This window comes from Meleagris gallopavo, chromosome Z (genome assembly GCF_000146605.3).
Source record: "Meleagris gallopavo isolate NT-WF06-2002-E0010 breed Aviagen turkey brand Nicholas breeding stock chromosome Z, Turkey_5.1, whole genome shotgun sequence".
In the NCBI taxonomy this organism is placed as follows: domain Eukaryota; kingdom Metazoa; phylum Chordata; class Aves; order Galliformes; family Phasianidae; genus Meleagris; species Meleagris gallopavo.
Window position 1 is genome coordinate 52,159,639 of NC_015041.2, and position 15,662 is coordinate 52,175,300.

Sequence of the window (15,662 nt, forward strand, 5' to 3'; positions counted from 1 at the left end):
AAAAGTAGTAAGCTTTTTAATATACTAGATATAAAATATGTTTTATTTCTTCTATATGTTTATATCTGTGGTGGAATGGTACTACCCATTTTTGCAAGAAATATTTCCATTAGCTTCTAAAACATCTGTCTGAGCCTGCTGAATCCAGTGAGGTGCTCTGGTGTCACTGTTACCTTTTGCATGGTTATTGAGCAGTCCTCTATGGTATCCTTGATGCTTAACTTCTCTTTGTTGATGTTAGAACTGTCATAGTGACTTCCTCTTCTGAGCCTAAATGTTATGAAGCAAATAGGAAGCTTTAAAATTCAGTAGAATATTTCAGTTAATAGAACTTTGTGTAGGGGAGAAAAAGAATATTATTAACAATGCAAGAGGTCTCACTGTCACAACCCTTACAAGAATGGGAAAAAAACTGAACTGGAAAACCAATAACGTACATTAAATAGATTGATACAATCTTCTATAATGATAAAGGAGTTGTAGAATATAACCTTGGAAGGAAGAACTGACTATTCCTTCTCCATCTTTTATTTCTTTCATAACATTCTCATTTTTAAATGTTCTTTCTACAAATTCTCTCCTCTAAACATTCAAGTGATAAGGATTTATGTCTTTCCACATAAATGGAATTTGAAGTTTGAAATCTGAGTGAGTGAAAGATTTTTGTAGAAATTGATAGCTCAGTAGGAAGGGATCCTACCTCCTTCCAGTTATATGTGTTCCTTTCTGCAAAGGTAAATTAATTTGGGGTGAGCAGCTTCACTGCAGCAACTTTACCAGCCTCTTGAAGAAAGCTACATTTTAATTTCCCAGGAGAGTTTAGTGCAAGATAGTCACAAGAGAAAAAGTAATAGGATTGCAGGAGAGTATTTTTATGTCTATCTCTGTGGAAACAGTTTTTGAGGGAAAGTCTGCATAGCACTTGAAGTGCCTAGACTTTTGGGAGGCTGCAGCTGGTGTGCCATGATCAGTGTGAAGGAATCCCATCTCAGCTGATGAATTGAACAAGATGAAGGCCAGCTTTAACTGGATAAGGTTTGGAGAAAGCAAAAAAGAGCAAAGAGAAAGTGACTGGTCTTGGGGCTTCTTTGGGAAGACGACAAAATATTTTATTTGAGATATATAGTTTGAGTTTGAGTTTGAGATATATAGATATTGGAATTGCTCTTATTGTTAGAATCAGAAGCTATATCTATTAAATATATACATAAATCTATTTCAGGCATTTATATATATAAAGTACAGAATAAATAGGAGTAAAAATAATCAGCCGTTTGTATTTTTTATTCTAAGTAACATCTGAAGAAAAGTGTAGGAAACTTCAGGTGTGTTAAAACTTTGGAAAAAGCACCATGTGTATGGTGCTGTCTGTAACACTATGCTTTGAATGACTGGGGAGATAGATTATCTGGTTAGTCTCTTCTGGTTTTGTATTCTACCAATTAAATTTCCAGTTTTCACAGCTTTTTTTTTTTTTTTACAGTCTTTTGTAAATTTAAACGAATATGGAAAAAGTAAAAACAAACAAACAAAACAAACAAACAAACAAACAAACAAAAATACCACCCAATTTTAAAATGCCAGAGAGGCATATGAAAAGCATGTTCATTCTCCAGGGGAGTGAATTGTTTAGGGGAAAAGTAAAAGCCACTCCAGGTAAATGAGGTCCTATGTATGTACAAATACTGGATTTTTCATAGAAATGGAGATCTTTAAATCCCAACTGAGTATACCATCAGTAGCATCAAATGAATGAAGATTTTTAAGTTTATGCATAACAAAGAGTACTTAGTAATGTTTGACAACACCTAACTGTTTGAAAATTCTTGGGATTAATTTAACATTGGTTATATTAAACTTAGAATATCTACACTTGTTTTGTTTGACAGCTTTGTTCTAAGAAATGGACTCTAAAAACACAAGATTATTTAGTTTTATTCTCATATTCATTTTGATACACTTATCAGTGTATCAAAGTGACATCTACTCATCCCAATTAAATCAGGCAGTATGTCTATTACTTCAGGATTTATGAGTGAGCTTTTTTCCATTGTTTCTCAAGGAACTTGACCTGTTCTTTTTACTGTAGCCATTATTTTACTCACAATAACAGTATTAATTAAATGTCTTTTTATTCTTACCTTATTGGCTTTCCCAAATAACTGAAAACTATAAAAATACATTAGTGAGCAATTCATTTTATTTATTGAACAAATAATAGAAATTAATTTCTGCACAGCTGCTCTAACATTATCTGTTCTTCCTGTGAACAAATGACTGTACAATTGGTATAAAAATGAATTAATGACAAAAGAAACTATATTTTACTCATTATATGTGCTTTTTTATAAAATATGACTGGAATCGAATATGGATTTCAGTATGTTATATAAAAGGAGCTGTGTATAACCTGAATTTGACTTTATCGTAACATTAGTATTCCACATCTTGTTCAGAGTTTTTTTATGCTTCATATTGATATATCAGAAGGTGTTGTAGGCTGCTGACTTTTCTACAGAATTAATTTTAACTTTGATCCCCTTTATCATACTGTGCAGGAGTTCTGAAGAAAGCTAGTGGGGAGCTTTTAATAGGAGAAACTAGAGCAAATGAAGCCAGTGTGCTTCCTGAACAGTTACTTCAGGTAAAAGAGGTGAGTATGAAAAGAGCCTTCCACTTTGTAGGGGATTTTCTTTTGTCTGTGTCTCTAACGTGGTTTGACACCATATTCATTATAAACACCTATTGCCAGAGTTTCATATAGTGTAATTAATTCTAGGTGCAAACTCTCCGCTAAGTGAAGTAAAATCTTAGAGCATTCATGAAGAATTACTTGATGTTTTTCAGATTTAATAACGGAATGGATTTAATATCATAAGTACTTCATAATCAACCTGTAAAAAATGTTAGAACATGATAGCTTTTATTCAATATTATATTGTCAAATACAGAATACATTTTAAAATTCTATTACGTTTTAAGCATTTGATAATAATACTGTCTGTAGAGGCATCTACTCATATGATGTTCAGCATCTTTGATGTCAACAGACTACTGTGTATTAATCACTGTGCTTTGTAAAATATATGTACAGGATCAAGTTTTAGTAGTCATTTACTACTAAACAAATTTTACTGATGATGTTTTGGGACCTGAATGTTCTAACAAGTAGTCTGATACTGTGCAGTGGTGGAATTTAATTTCCTTACAGTTCGTTTTTTCTGCTGGAACGATTTTCCGAAATGTACTTTTTATAAGTATGTGAGCTGATATTCCTGTATCTTATAGATTACAAAGAACATTTTCTGAAGATTGGGCTATACTTACCCATGATGATGGGGGAAAAAAAAAAATCATAAAGCAAAAAAATAAGAGCGATTGCCAAAACAGTTGTGTGGGTAGCTGTCTCTTTCCTCTCTGGAGCTGAGTACTGGGACTGGGGAAGGGCATGGAGAGAAGATGTAATTTCTAAATTGGAGGATAGCTGAAAGGACTCTATGTTGAAGAGTTTTTCATTGTTCTTCAATTAAGTATGATAACTCATGAGGAATACTTCCTTACACCTACTATGCCCTCATATTAGGAATATAGATGGTCCATTAAAATGTATCTTGTGCTGTGGTGCAGTTCTCAGTGGGCCACTTCTGGTTTTGTATGTTATACAAGCCATGCAAAGCAAGATTAGTGGAAAGTAACTATATCCTATGATGTCTTCTGTGCAACTGAAACACTTCAGATAATTTCAGACACTTCTGTTTATGGAAAGCAAGGAACTGATACAAACCATTGTAATATACTGTTTTTGCTAAAAACAAGAGATCTCTGTTTAAAGATTTTAATCTGTGTTACATCCAGCTCTAAAGAAGTTAAATCCAATGTGGCTTAAAACCACCTTCTTTTGCTGCATTATCATTAATATTCAAAGTTTAGTAGATTCTGATTGTTACAAGAATTTGGTCGTTGCAAGAAAAATACAGAATTACCGCAAGAAATGCACTGCTGGATTACTTGTTAAACTACTGAAAATGGTTATAAGTAAGTTTGACTTCGTTAAGTGTGTATTAAAGATGATAAATAATGAATTATGAAAAAACATTTGTGTTTAATCAAGGCTCTTTATAAAATCATTCTCTTAAAACCTTGATGCCAAATATAATATTGTTATGCATGTTCATTTTGTGTATGCTGCTTTAATATACTTTCAAGGCTAGTGAGCTATATCTCAAGTTATTCAAATGGATTTCAAACCATTATAGTGTTTTTCAAAGTAATTCAGTTACGAATATTCATGCAAGTTTCGGACAGTAAGAATAATAACATTCAGTATTGAATTTGGATTTATTTAATAAACATATATATTATTTCAGCCTATTTCACTGAATTTTGGTTGGAGAAATGCGTTTAAAGACCTGTCTTCTTCAGTGGCTCACTGTATAACAATAGCAATTCAGGATTTTTCAACTAAAATCCTTCAACATGAGCGTCAAGAACAGTCTTCAGCTGCAGGCTATGCAATGAGTCTTGTAAACAACCAGCAAATAAGGGAGTCCTGCAGAGCAGTCCAACAGGAGGAGCAACCAAAACGAATTGCTAAGGCAGGTATCGAAAGATCTGAAGTTTGAGGGGAGACAGAATGCCAAGGCTGTTCGCCATCTACACTTCAAAGTACTTGCAGTACCATTAATATTCTAAATCTTACGTAAGTGGAATTAAGAAGAAAGTGAGAAGCATTATAATCTGAGGCTGAACAAAGCTTTATAAAATAGCCCATAGTCTGTACTTGAAAGTATTAACTTTTAAACTTTGCTGGCATTTTTTTTCTCATCCAGAAAGTTCTAAATCATTCTGATTAGTACCTACACTGTCATCACGTGGTTCCATAGGAAAATGCCGAATGCATAACTGTGAAGGGGTTTCTTGTATTTAGATTTTTAGACTTGCCATTTAACAAATCTGCATAGCTAAAAATATGGCCAAATTAGAGTTCTTTGATTTGATGCAAAGGTCACTTACGGCAATGAATTGGTTTGTCTAAAAAAACATTTGTATGAACTTTTTTGAACTTACTAAGTTTGTCAGCTGCTCTAGCAAATTTAGATGGCTCTGATTGTTTGCCTAAAGTAACACATAAGATTTGAGAAAATAATTTTAGGGAGAGCAGTATATAAACTTACTAACAGATGTTTGCTTTCAAATTCATTATTAAGAAATGTGTATTTTTTGAAACGATTTAGTTTAGAAAATTATTGTAGTTTACAAGGAATTCACCTTCTGTATTGAATATACATCGAATGAAGTCATAAGCAAAGTGAAGACATTACTAGCATAAGATGGTTTTAATTTTTTTTCTCAATAAATATTGTGTAGATTTAAAGCAAGAAGGAATGTAATAATAATTCATTTACTGTAGATAAATGTTTTTTCTCTACTGTAAAACAAAATGAAATGTTTGCAAAGACCATTTGATGGATTTATGTTTTATGCCAATTTCATTATTCAAGAATCTGCCCCAAGTGTGTATAAATTAAACAATGCTGTCAGAATACGAATAACTTGATGCCGCATTTTTCTCCCAGTTTTGTTCTGACATCATGGGAGAACTTGACACACTGCTTCCACTGGCTCTGGCATGCAGAGATGATTCTCTTCAGGAAATTAGAGCAAATTTTGTAGAGGCTTGCAGCAAAGTAGCGACAGCTGTCCTGGCAAGACTAGAGGAAAAAAGTGAAGACGTTCCCTCTAAGGCTCCTCTGCAAAACTTGTATGCTGCTCTTTCCACAGCAATATATGTCTATCAACATTTTACAACATATAGCAATTTAATGAGAGAAAGCAGCAAAAAGTAAGTCTCTTTTACATGTAACTGTTTAATTCGAATAAAAATAATATAAAACTTAATTCCATTTTGATGACACAATATGATGATAGTTTTCCGAATTGCATTTTTTAGCACAAGCACTACATGTACTATTTATCAAAAGACCTGAATCAAAGCTATCAATAATCTAAAGCAGCCATTGCAAAACAAATTATTTATGTGGAAAATCTACATTTTATTCCTAGATCAATAATTTTTATTTATTAAGTTTAAATAAGTTCTGTGAACTGAATGTACTCTGCTATCATATAAATAATTGAATAAGGCCTTAATTTCCTTTTTTTACCTCTAAAATAGCTGAGTTTTTATAATACCAAATTTGGCACATAGCAATCTGAGAAGACATTTTAAATGTACATTCCTGAAGTTTTTTCCTATATCAACTTTTTCAGAAATGTGTAAAAATATATCCAATCTACTTTTAGAATTTAGTTGTCATTGTATGCAAAATAAAATATAGGAAGAAAGGAAGCAGTAGTTTGAAGTCAAAGCCACTATTTGACATGAACTTAGTATAATTATCTTATTTGATCTTTTAGGATTTTTTTGTCTTAAGATACTAGGAATGTTTTTATTGGCCCATGTGTTTTGACCATATGTGTTATAAACGTAGAAACTGGGCCTCGGGAGGGGAAACACCTGAATTAGAGAAAATTTACAAGGACAAGTATGATTTTTAAGGGGTTATATAAACTGTTGGGCTACTTTTCCTCTGATGCATGGAGTCTGTCTTTATGAATTGGAAGTTTGAGTCAAAATATTGCTCACTAATTCTACTTATATGTATTCTGAAAAATTTTGCCTACAACCTACCAAAAATAATCACTAGACTCTGTTTATGTTTTCTTTATCATAATTAATGCTGATGCCATTATACTTCAACACAGAATCTCTGAGTAACTGAGTGACAACTTCACTTCTATTTCAGAAACGTCTGAAGTAATATTTTTCCAATTTACTCTATCAAATGAGAATTTGTAGAAGACTAGATATGCTTAAAGAACTTGCAAAAAGACCAAATTTTTTCAAAAGTGAATGTTGGGTTCAGACTTCAGGACTAAAAGGAAATTAATGATTGATTCCTAATAATCAAAGGCATTTGCAGCACTGGGGATTGTTACCTTTCGCTGCATGGCGTTTCAATCTTTGCTTCTTTGTTCGTTCTTTCTGAACAGGCCTCTTTTCTTAGTGCCTGTCCAACAATATCAGAAATTCATCGACGTTCTTCAGTTTCAAGTTACGAACTACTGCGTCAGAGTTTGTGCTACAAGCATTTTGCAGGATGCTGAGAGCCACCATTGGGATGACTACAAAGCTTTTTATGAGGTGTGAGGTTAAGTTTACTATGCCTGCTTTTTTACAAAATCTGTCCTACTGGTTGTCAGCTGTCTAACTAGAGGCATAACATCAGCATAATTTTTACATAAAGATTGTTGGGATTAACTGTTTAGAAATATCTCTTTTTGCCAGCAAATGTCCCTGGAGGAATGAGGTAGGAAGAAAATAATTAATTAAGGATGAGATAAATACTGAAAATATAGATTTTGTGGTATTTGCTTAATAAAATATTGCAGGTCGAGTTCAAGACATCTATATGAAGCCCAGTAAGAAAGACATTGTCATTTTAACTCTACTTCTTACAGTAAGTGTGACATGAAAATGCAAGACAGTGATTTTTCTCCCAGAAATCATCAATCTAATTAAATAGGATTAAACTAAATCAACTGATTTTCCTTTTTACCTTATGCAAGTGAAGGATGCAGTTAGAAAAGATGATCAGATAGTTCTTTTCAGAATTTAACTGTGTAGCATTTCACCTGCATTCTGAAGTTGCAGGCCAGTTCTTAAACTAGAATTCTAATGATTCTTTGAAATAAATTGTAGGGACCAAGTGAATATATCATTAAAACAATTTATTTATTTATAATTTTCTGACTTCTCCATTTCATAGTTAAATGTATACAATTTGAATTTATTTTCATGTAATTTCAGGATTAAGTAGAAGCATTATATTGTTGTTCATCAATAATAACCAAGATCTCCTGGAGACAGAGAGCAGCCCTCTCTTATTTAATTTTATTTGTTAAAGTGCAGGTTTTTAAGACATTTTCTGTAGTTCTTGCATGAGAGACAACTGTGATATATGTATTCTATATAGAGCATAAACAAAGCTGCTGAGTCACTGGCAGATGTCTGTACTGGTGATTAAACAGGCCTTAATGTAAGTAATGATATGAAAATGGCTTTCCTTAATGGTAAGTAAATAAACATGTGACTTCTGTTTGAACATGAAATTGGATGTCCTGAGCTGATAAGAAAGGAACAAATTGAGTGACTTTCGGCAATTGATTTAGGTCTGGTCTTAACTGGTGGTAGTCTTTGTGGTGCTGTGCCTGCTTATTGGTGACTCAGTAAATCCCAGATGGCAGTTATTTAACATGGTGATATCTAGTTGTCACAAACAACTGTCTCAACAACAACAAAAGACTACTAATTAGTTAAATAATTTTATTGTTTCTAATAAGAATTGATACGCAGAAAGGAGTGAAGAAAATTGGTGTTTCAACTTCAGTTGAAACGTGCAGGGCTTCAGTTGGGAAATATGTAATTGTACATCACTTTTTCCCGTAAAGTGATTTATGATCTTCTCAGAATGCCTTTAGGAGAAATTATGCTGAGCAACTATTGCCTCTGTGTGACTCTTGTTGGCATCTTGAATGAAAGAGGTTGGCTTAAAATCCGTTGCCTGTTACAAAGGCAACATCTAACTGAAACTTCTAGCTGTGAAAGGTGGTTCCTTCCAAGTTCTAAACTAAGCAGGAAGTGTGAGGCTCTTCCTATTGAGTCATGCCTGATCTTGCTGAGCTCACAACCCAAAACTAGAGTGGACAACAGCCAAAAGACCTTCCCAGTCATCAAGGGCAGGCAAGGAGTGCTGGGAATGAGGTGCTGCTCTCTAAAGGCACACACATACCCTTGTATGCATCAGTGGCTCTCAGGCCTTTCTCAGTGGGATCCCTTGTTGCAAACAGCATCATAACCTTCCTTTTTTAAGGGGAAGCTACACTCGGCTTTCCTCCTTCTGCTCATCTCTGTAGTAACCCAGTTCTTGAATCTGGTTTAGTTTGGGACCATCACTACCCCTTCCTCTCTGCCCTCCCATTTTTGAGTGTTACATACAGCTTCAAAAGAATAAGTAATCATTTGCAAATCCTAAATGCAATTTCAAAAAGAAAAAAATACATTTCCATATTCTCCCACAAACTAAGCCAAATATTTTGTTGCTTATTTTCTCATTCTTTTGTCACATGCTTAATAACAAACTAACTGACAAGGCTACATCTCAGGATCACATGGACTTATTTATTTTTCCCCAGTAATGCAAGGTGTTCAAATCTAGATGTTCCTGCTCCAGCAGGGGGATTGGACTAGATGATTTTTCGATGTCCTTCCAATCCCTGACATTCTGTGATTCTGCAAAATGGTACTAGAAAGAATATGGGATATCCTTCCTTTCCATTCCCTACTAGTCACTAATTCTGCAGTGACAAGTAAAACGACTTGACTTATCCTGATTTGCAATCATTCTGAAAGAAGAAGAAACCAAAGAGAGAAGGGCAAAGAAGAAAGAGGGTGAAAGTGTCTGTTTTTGATTGTACAGAGCTGTAGTTTCCATCTCCAGTTATTTATTTATTTTTACAATGGTAATGAGAGAGAAGAAGACTGGCAACAAATGTTTATTGCAGCCTATAATACAAAGCATTATTTTTTTTTTCTCTGTTGCTAAAAAATGAATAAAGTCTGTTTTAAATACATTCTGTAACCTATTTCAGAACCTGACCATATGTCCTTCTGACACACACCTAAATTAATGGTGGTAATTGGAATTAAAAGCAAAGCCAAAAGAATTGTTACAATTAGAATTTTAATTAGAACTTGAATACAGAGATCCTGATCACTATGATGCAACAGTGAGTTTTTGACAGATTTTGTGGTACTGTGAGAACTGAACTGAACTTTATGAGAAGAATTCCCATGCAGCACTTAATCTAAACTGTCAGGGAATGAAACTGTGGGTTCAGTATCTCTCTGACAGAGTGCACTGAACACCCACTGTGCCACTGCGCCAGCTCTCCAGATTATGTTTCGGAATGGAGCTTTTAGTGTAGGAGACATCTGCTGAGCTTTAGGAACTTATGTTTTCTAATAGACAAAGAATAAAAAATTGTCTGTTCAAAGATAATATTTGAGTGGCTTATGTAATAAAGCACAGCTGCTTTTTTCCTGATGTATAAGCTAAATAAAAGCTCACATCTGTTTGTATTACATGAAGCTTGCAAAAATAACAGATGTTTACCAGTAGAAATGCCTAGAAATGGCAACAAATAGAAAAAACAGTCAGAAAAAGGGAATCAATCCCATTAAATCAGCTTAACTGTTGCTTCTGCAGTGGTGGTGTAATGTTAGAAAAGCAGTGTTATTCAATTTACCATTTTAAATTAAATAAAGCAAAGAAAATAATTTGTGTTTATAGTTAGAAACTGAAACTTGCCAACATTCAGTTACTTATAAAAATAAATGCCCTGCGTTAGAAAGTTCAGTTAGAATTTTATTTCTGATTGTTAAGTCTGCATTTTGGGGAGAGAGGGATAAATTGTTAGAATTATTTTTATAAGCTGAAGTTGTTATGTAAATGAATTAATTTCTGTTAGGAGTAGTTACTTTATACCTGTCAGGTTTACTCTATAAGAACAGAAAAGTTTTTACAAACTATGGGAAGTGCTAATAAAATATCTGTAAGATAGATTTATGGCGTGGTTTTGTTTTTGTTTTTTTTTTTTCTGGAGAAATTGTACTGGAATTAATCTGGATAGTAATAATGATAATATTAAGAAATCCACACTTAGATAATTTGTTATTAACTTTTCATATATGCAAAGTGATTAAATTATGCTAGGAGCTGAGTTATGAATTAAACATACTTTCTCATAATGTTGTTTGACTATAACCTGTGAAAATATTTAAACTTTTTTCATATAGGAAAAATACAAAAAAAAGAAATTTCTGTATTATAGCTTCTTTCATTCCTCATTCACTTTTGATCATTATAAGACTGTTCTATTTCACTTATTTCGAAACACATGCCTAATGCTTAACTGTAGTATCAGAGAGACTAGTTAGAATATGCTTGAAAACAGTTCTAAGATGTCACTAGCTCTATGTGTGACAAAAATTAGGCAAAGACTTTTCCTTTGTAGTTACCTGTAGTAAGCTTTTCTATCTTAGTGAAACCAGGTAAATCGAATATGGTGTTTTTTCTGTTTTGGTTTGGTTTTTGTTTGTTTGTTTGTTTTCCTAAATGAGATGCTTCAGACACCTACATCAATCATAAATTTAATGACTAAGGCAGTGGTCACAAAGTTCGTCAGTACTTTGTCATAATTTACCACCCCTCAATAGAGGTTATGTTATGGCATACTGACAGTGAAATACTGAATAATGACAGTTTCCAGTATCCTACCAAAAAAGCATGTTTAAAAAGAAACCAGATTGTTTTGTTTAGAGAAGAATGTTGTCAAACTCTTAAAATGTTATTTTTCATATTTGATAATGCAAAAATATCATTAAATTCTTAAAATATTTCTCAGTTCCATTGGAACGTAGGAGGTGAAAGCTCAAGGCATTTATCTGTTTCAACTTCTTCCTAGTACTATTTTCTGAACAGATATTAGTTGAATTATTTATGCATGGATTCAAATTAGTACTTCTTGGATATACTATGGACTTGACAATCTGTAGGCTTTGAGAGCAGGTCAAATAGGGATATAGTAGGCTGTGGTTTAGTTCTGTGTCAGAACTCTAGTTTTGCAGCTGAAGTAAAGATGTTTCACATCTTGTCAAGGACCTTTATTTGGTCATTGTATGCCTGGAACACTTTAGCTATTTCCTTTCAGATTGAATTAATAAAACTAACAGAAACTGAATTGACATTTTGGAGGATGTGTTTCTATTATTGAATGTATGGTGGTTTTGCTAGGGTGAAAGATGCTCATTCTCAGTCCAGATGTGGCATTACTTCTGCTGTTCTCTTCATCATGATCTATGGACTATTCTACCTCCCAAGTTAGCCAAGGAGATTCTTACAGATGTGCTAGAGCAATCTTTGGATGTGCTGTCCTCCAGATATTCCCAAGCCTGTCCTAGTTATAAGCGAACACCACAAATCAGGTAATAATTTTATATTTAATGCACACTTTTTAATGGCTAAAGTTCATAAGCCTTAGTTTCCTGTTATACACTGATGTGATTCAAATTAAATGATAATAATCACAATGAGAGTATAGACATAATATATCTATTTTAAGGATCATTTTAATTCAGTGGATTTTGTATGTTCAAGTCCTGTGATACTCTGCCAGTCAATATAAAGAGGCAGCCAATTGCTGACTCAGGAATTTTCCAGATAGTAAATGTATTGCCTGACAGTGTTTTGTAAAATTCAAGATTAAATTCACTTATCATTACTTTATTCTTCCCATTAGATTTGAAAATACAAGAAGTATGTATATGCTCTTTTTATTTTTATTTTATCATGAATAAATCTAAAATAATTTTTGTTAATTGTAATGTAGAAAGTAAGTTGTTCCCATCTAGTAGTATCATCCTTTTAAGAAGGCATTTCCATATTTTGCAAGTCTTTTGTTGACTAGTTTTAGTAAAATCTTTTTTGTAACATAGCTGCATATTTTCAGTACAGTGAGTTCAGAATTTCTACAACAGGCACTGATGGAAGATGCGATTTCAAGTCCCTGCTATTATTCAGGCGTTTTTGTTTGTCAAAAGAGAACTCTGTTTAACTCAAATTTACCATTATTTTGATGTATCTAAGTAAGATTATTTTCCCTTTTTATTTCTACAGAATAGATATTGCAGCAATTTTGATGTCCACTGAAAATATGCTGTGGTCAGTTTGCAGCTCAGTCCAGGAGTTTCTGAATCCACATGAAGACAGAGATCTCAAGATCTATAAAATACATAGCCACTGCAATAACATGCTCTCTGTGCTAGCTATTTTAACTTCACCACTGAAAAATTTGTATGAGTGAGTATGAACTAAACATTCTATTTCAGAGAAAAAATTGTTCTTAAACTTACATTGATATACTGGCAAGATGAGTGATTGTGTTGAAATACAAATGCAGTGAACACTGTTGAAACTATTTTATAACCTTTGACTATTTATTGATTTGGTCTTGAAGTCATCTTTTTGATGTTGTCTAAAGATCTGTTATGTCTCCTGGGATTTTGTTAGCTTTGGACCAAATCCTTAAATTACACATTTTTCTGATGATGACAACAGAGAAGATAACACTGATTTTGAGATTTTATTTCTTCTGTAACACAAACAGTAAAATTTTATTGATTATTTTTTACCCAAATTTACAACTTGTTTTGCAGACAGGTTTTGTTAGAAACACATTCATATTAAATTAAAAGCACTTACTATTATAGTACTAAAGCCTTTGAAAAGATTTTGAAGGAATCAGTGATTCATACAGTTGAAATATTTTGTCTTATTGCTAGTTCTGATTTACCTACCTTCAGCTTCAAAGTGAGCTGTGTTCTGTTTTCATTCCAGAATAACTTTGTGAGTGCTAGAATTTAAAGGAACATAATTTTCTTTAATCGTCATCTGGCTACATGAGAGTGTCAGCAAATCTTAAATATTTATTTTAAAGAGTATTTAGAGAGTATTAAAAGAGTATAAAATTCCCATCTTTTTAAAGTGAAGTCTTCAGAAGCTACAAATGCAAACAAAAAGAGACATTGCTTGCTGCACTGAAATTATGTCTGTGTCTTCCATTTGTTTTGGTCTTAATATTCAGCTGTAAATTCTGTGCAAGAGGCAATACAAAGAGAGATCACATGTTTAAAAAATAAAAAGCCAAATTCCATTCAACTTGCTTTTATCGTATTATTTTAAATAAAAATATTTTTAATATTACTAGTGGAGGAGGGTGGAGACCTTCTGCATTTAAGCTTCTTTAACTGTCGTATGTGAGCAATGTGGAACATGCAAAAATGGGCTGTATCTGAAATAACTCAGGCTCATTGTAAAGACTGCATTAGGGAATGTAACCAGTTAACAGACTAATCTTACTGTGGCAAAAGTAATGGAGACAGCAGTAGACATTGTGTTAGTTGTAACTGCTTTCACTTAGTTTTATCATGCTATTTTTCCTTTGTGATAGTACTTAGGTTTATGGCCTAAAATAAGTAATTTGTGTAATCTGTCCCTCATAGCTATTCTAGTTTCCTTTGCTAATCTGTAATAATGATAAAAAATCTGTTCTCACTTCAGAACTTATTGAGTTCCAGTGCAAAGTGCCAATAGAGAGAATAAGGCATTATAGTTATGCTACAGATTAAGTACTTGCACTTTTGTGGCTGTTGTCCATGTGTGTAGAGTGAGCATTAGGAAAGCCAATGCACAGATGGAGCTGAACTTCACAACACAAGTGATGTGAAGGATAACAAGAAGAGGTTCTACAGGTGCATAGGCAGGAGTAGACTGGCCAAGGAGAGTGTTCCCCCTCTGGCAAAATGTAATGGGGAGCTGGCTTCCTCAGATGTAGAAAAAGCTGAGGTACTCAATGAGTGCTTTGCCTCAGTCTTCATGGGTGGTTGGGCTTCCTATCTGTGCCAGGACCTGTACCTCTAGGTCAGGGTGTGGGGAGTGGATTCCATCTCACTGTAACTGTGAAACATGTCCAAGACCTCCTCGTGCAGTTGAATGTATATAAGTAAGTTCATGGAGCTGGATGATATCCACCCTAGGATTATGAAAGAGATGGCTCTTCATCATATTTGAAAAATCGTGGCTGTCTGGTGAAGTTCCGGGTGACTGGGAAAAGGGAAACATTACTCCCATTTTTAAGAAAGGAAGAAAGGAAGACCCTGGGAACTACAGGCTGGAGAGCCTCACCTCTGGGAAGACTGTGGGGCATATCCTCCTAGAAGCTATGTTAAGGCACATACAAGGAGGTGATCTGAGATAGCCAGGGCAGATCGTGCCTGACCAATCTGATGGCCTTCTGTGACGGATTGATGGCTTCGGTGGATTGGGGAAGGGCAACAGATGTCATCTTCCTGGACTTCTGCAAAGCCTTTGACACAGTCCCTCACCACATCCTTCTCTGTAAATTGGAGAGGTGTGGATTTGAAGGATGGAACGTTCGGTGGATTAAGCACTGGTTGGCTCATCTCAGCCAAAGGGTTTCACTTAATGGTTCTGTGTCAGGGTGGAGGCCCCCAGGGGTCAGTCTTGAGACCAGTGCTCTTCAACATCTTCATCAGTGACACAGATGATGTCTTTAAGTGCACCCTCAGCAAGTTTGCAGACGCCACCAAACTCAGTGGAGCAGTTGATACAGTGGAGAGAAGGGAAGCCATCCAGAGGGACTTGGATAGGTTGGAGAAGTGGGTCCATGAGAAACTAATGAGGTTCAATAAGGCCAAGTGCAAGGTGCTGCACTTGGGCTGGGGCAATCCCAGGTACGAACTGGGGGAAGATATCCTTCAGAGCAGCCCTGCAGAGAAGGACTTGGGAGTCCTGGTGGATGAGAAGCTGGACATGAGCCAGCAGTGTGTGCTTGCAGTCCAGAAGGCTAACTGTCTTCTGGGCTGCATTAAAAAAGGAATGGCCAGCAGGGAGAGGGAAGGGATTTTCCCCCTCTACTCACCTCTTGTGAGCCCCATCTGCAATACTGCATCCTGGTCTGGG

General features: G+C 34.5%; 1 protein-coding gene across 1 annotated transcript in view; it reads left to right on the plus strand.

Moving 5' to 3' along the window:
* KIAA0825 (KIAA0825 ortholog) overlaps positions 1 to 15,662 on the plus strand; it is a 78,222-nt gene that overhangs the window by 28,353 nt on the left and 34,207 nt on the right. Inside the window, 6 exon segments of the mRNA XM_031557364.1 lie at positions 2,559 to 2,653; positions 4,368 to 4,595; positions 5,577 to 5,842; positions 7,054 to 7,204; positions 11,916 to 12,106; positions 12,798 to 12,980. Of these exon segments, the coding sequence (XP_031413224.1) occupies positions 2,559 to 2,653; positions 4,368 to 4,595; positions 5,577 to 5,842; positions 7,054 to 7,204; positions 11,916 to 12,106; positions 12,798 to 12,980 (1,114 nt within the window).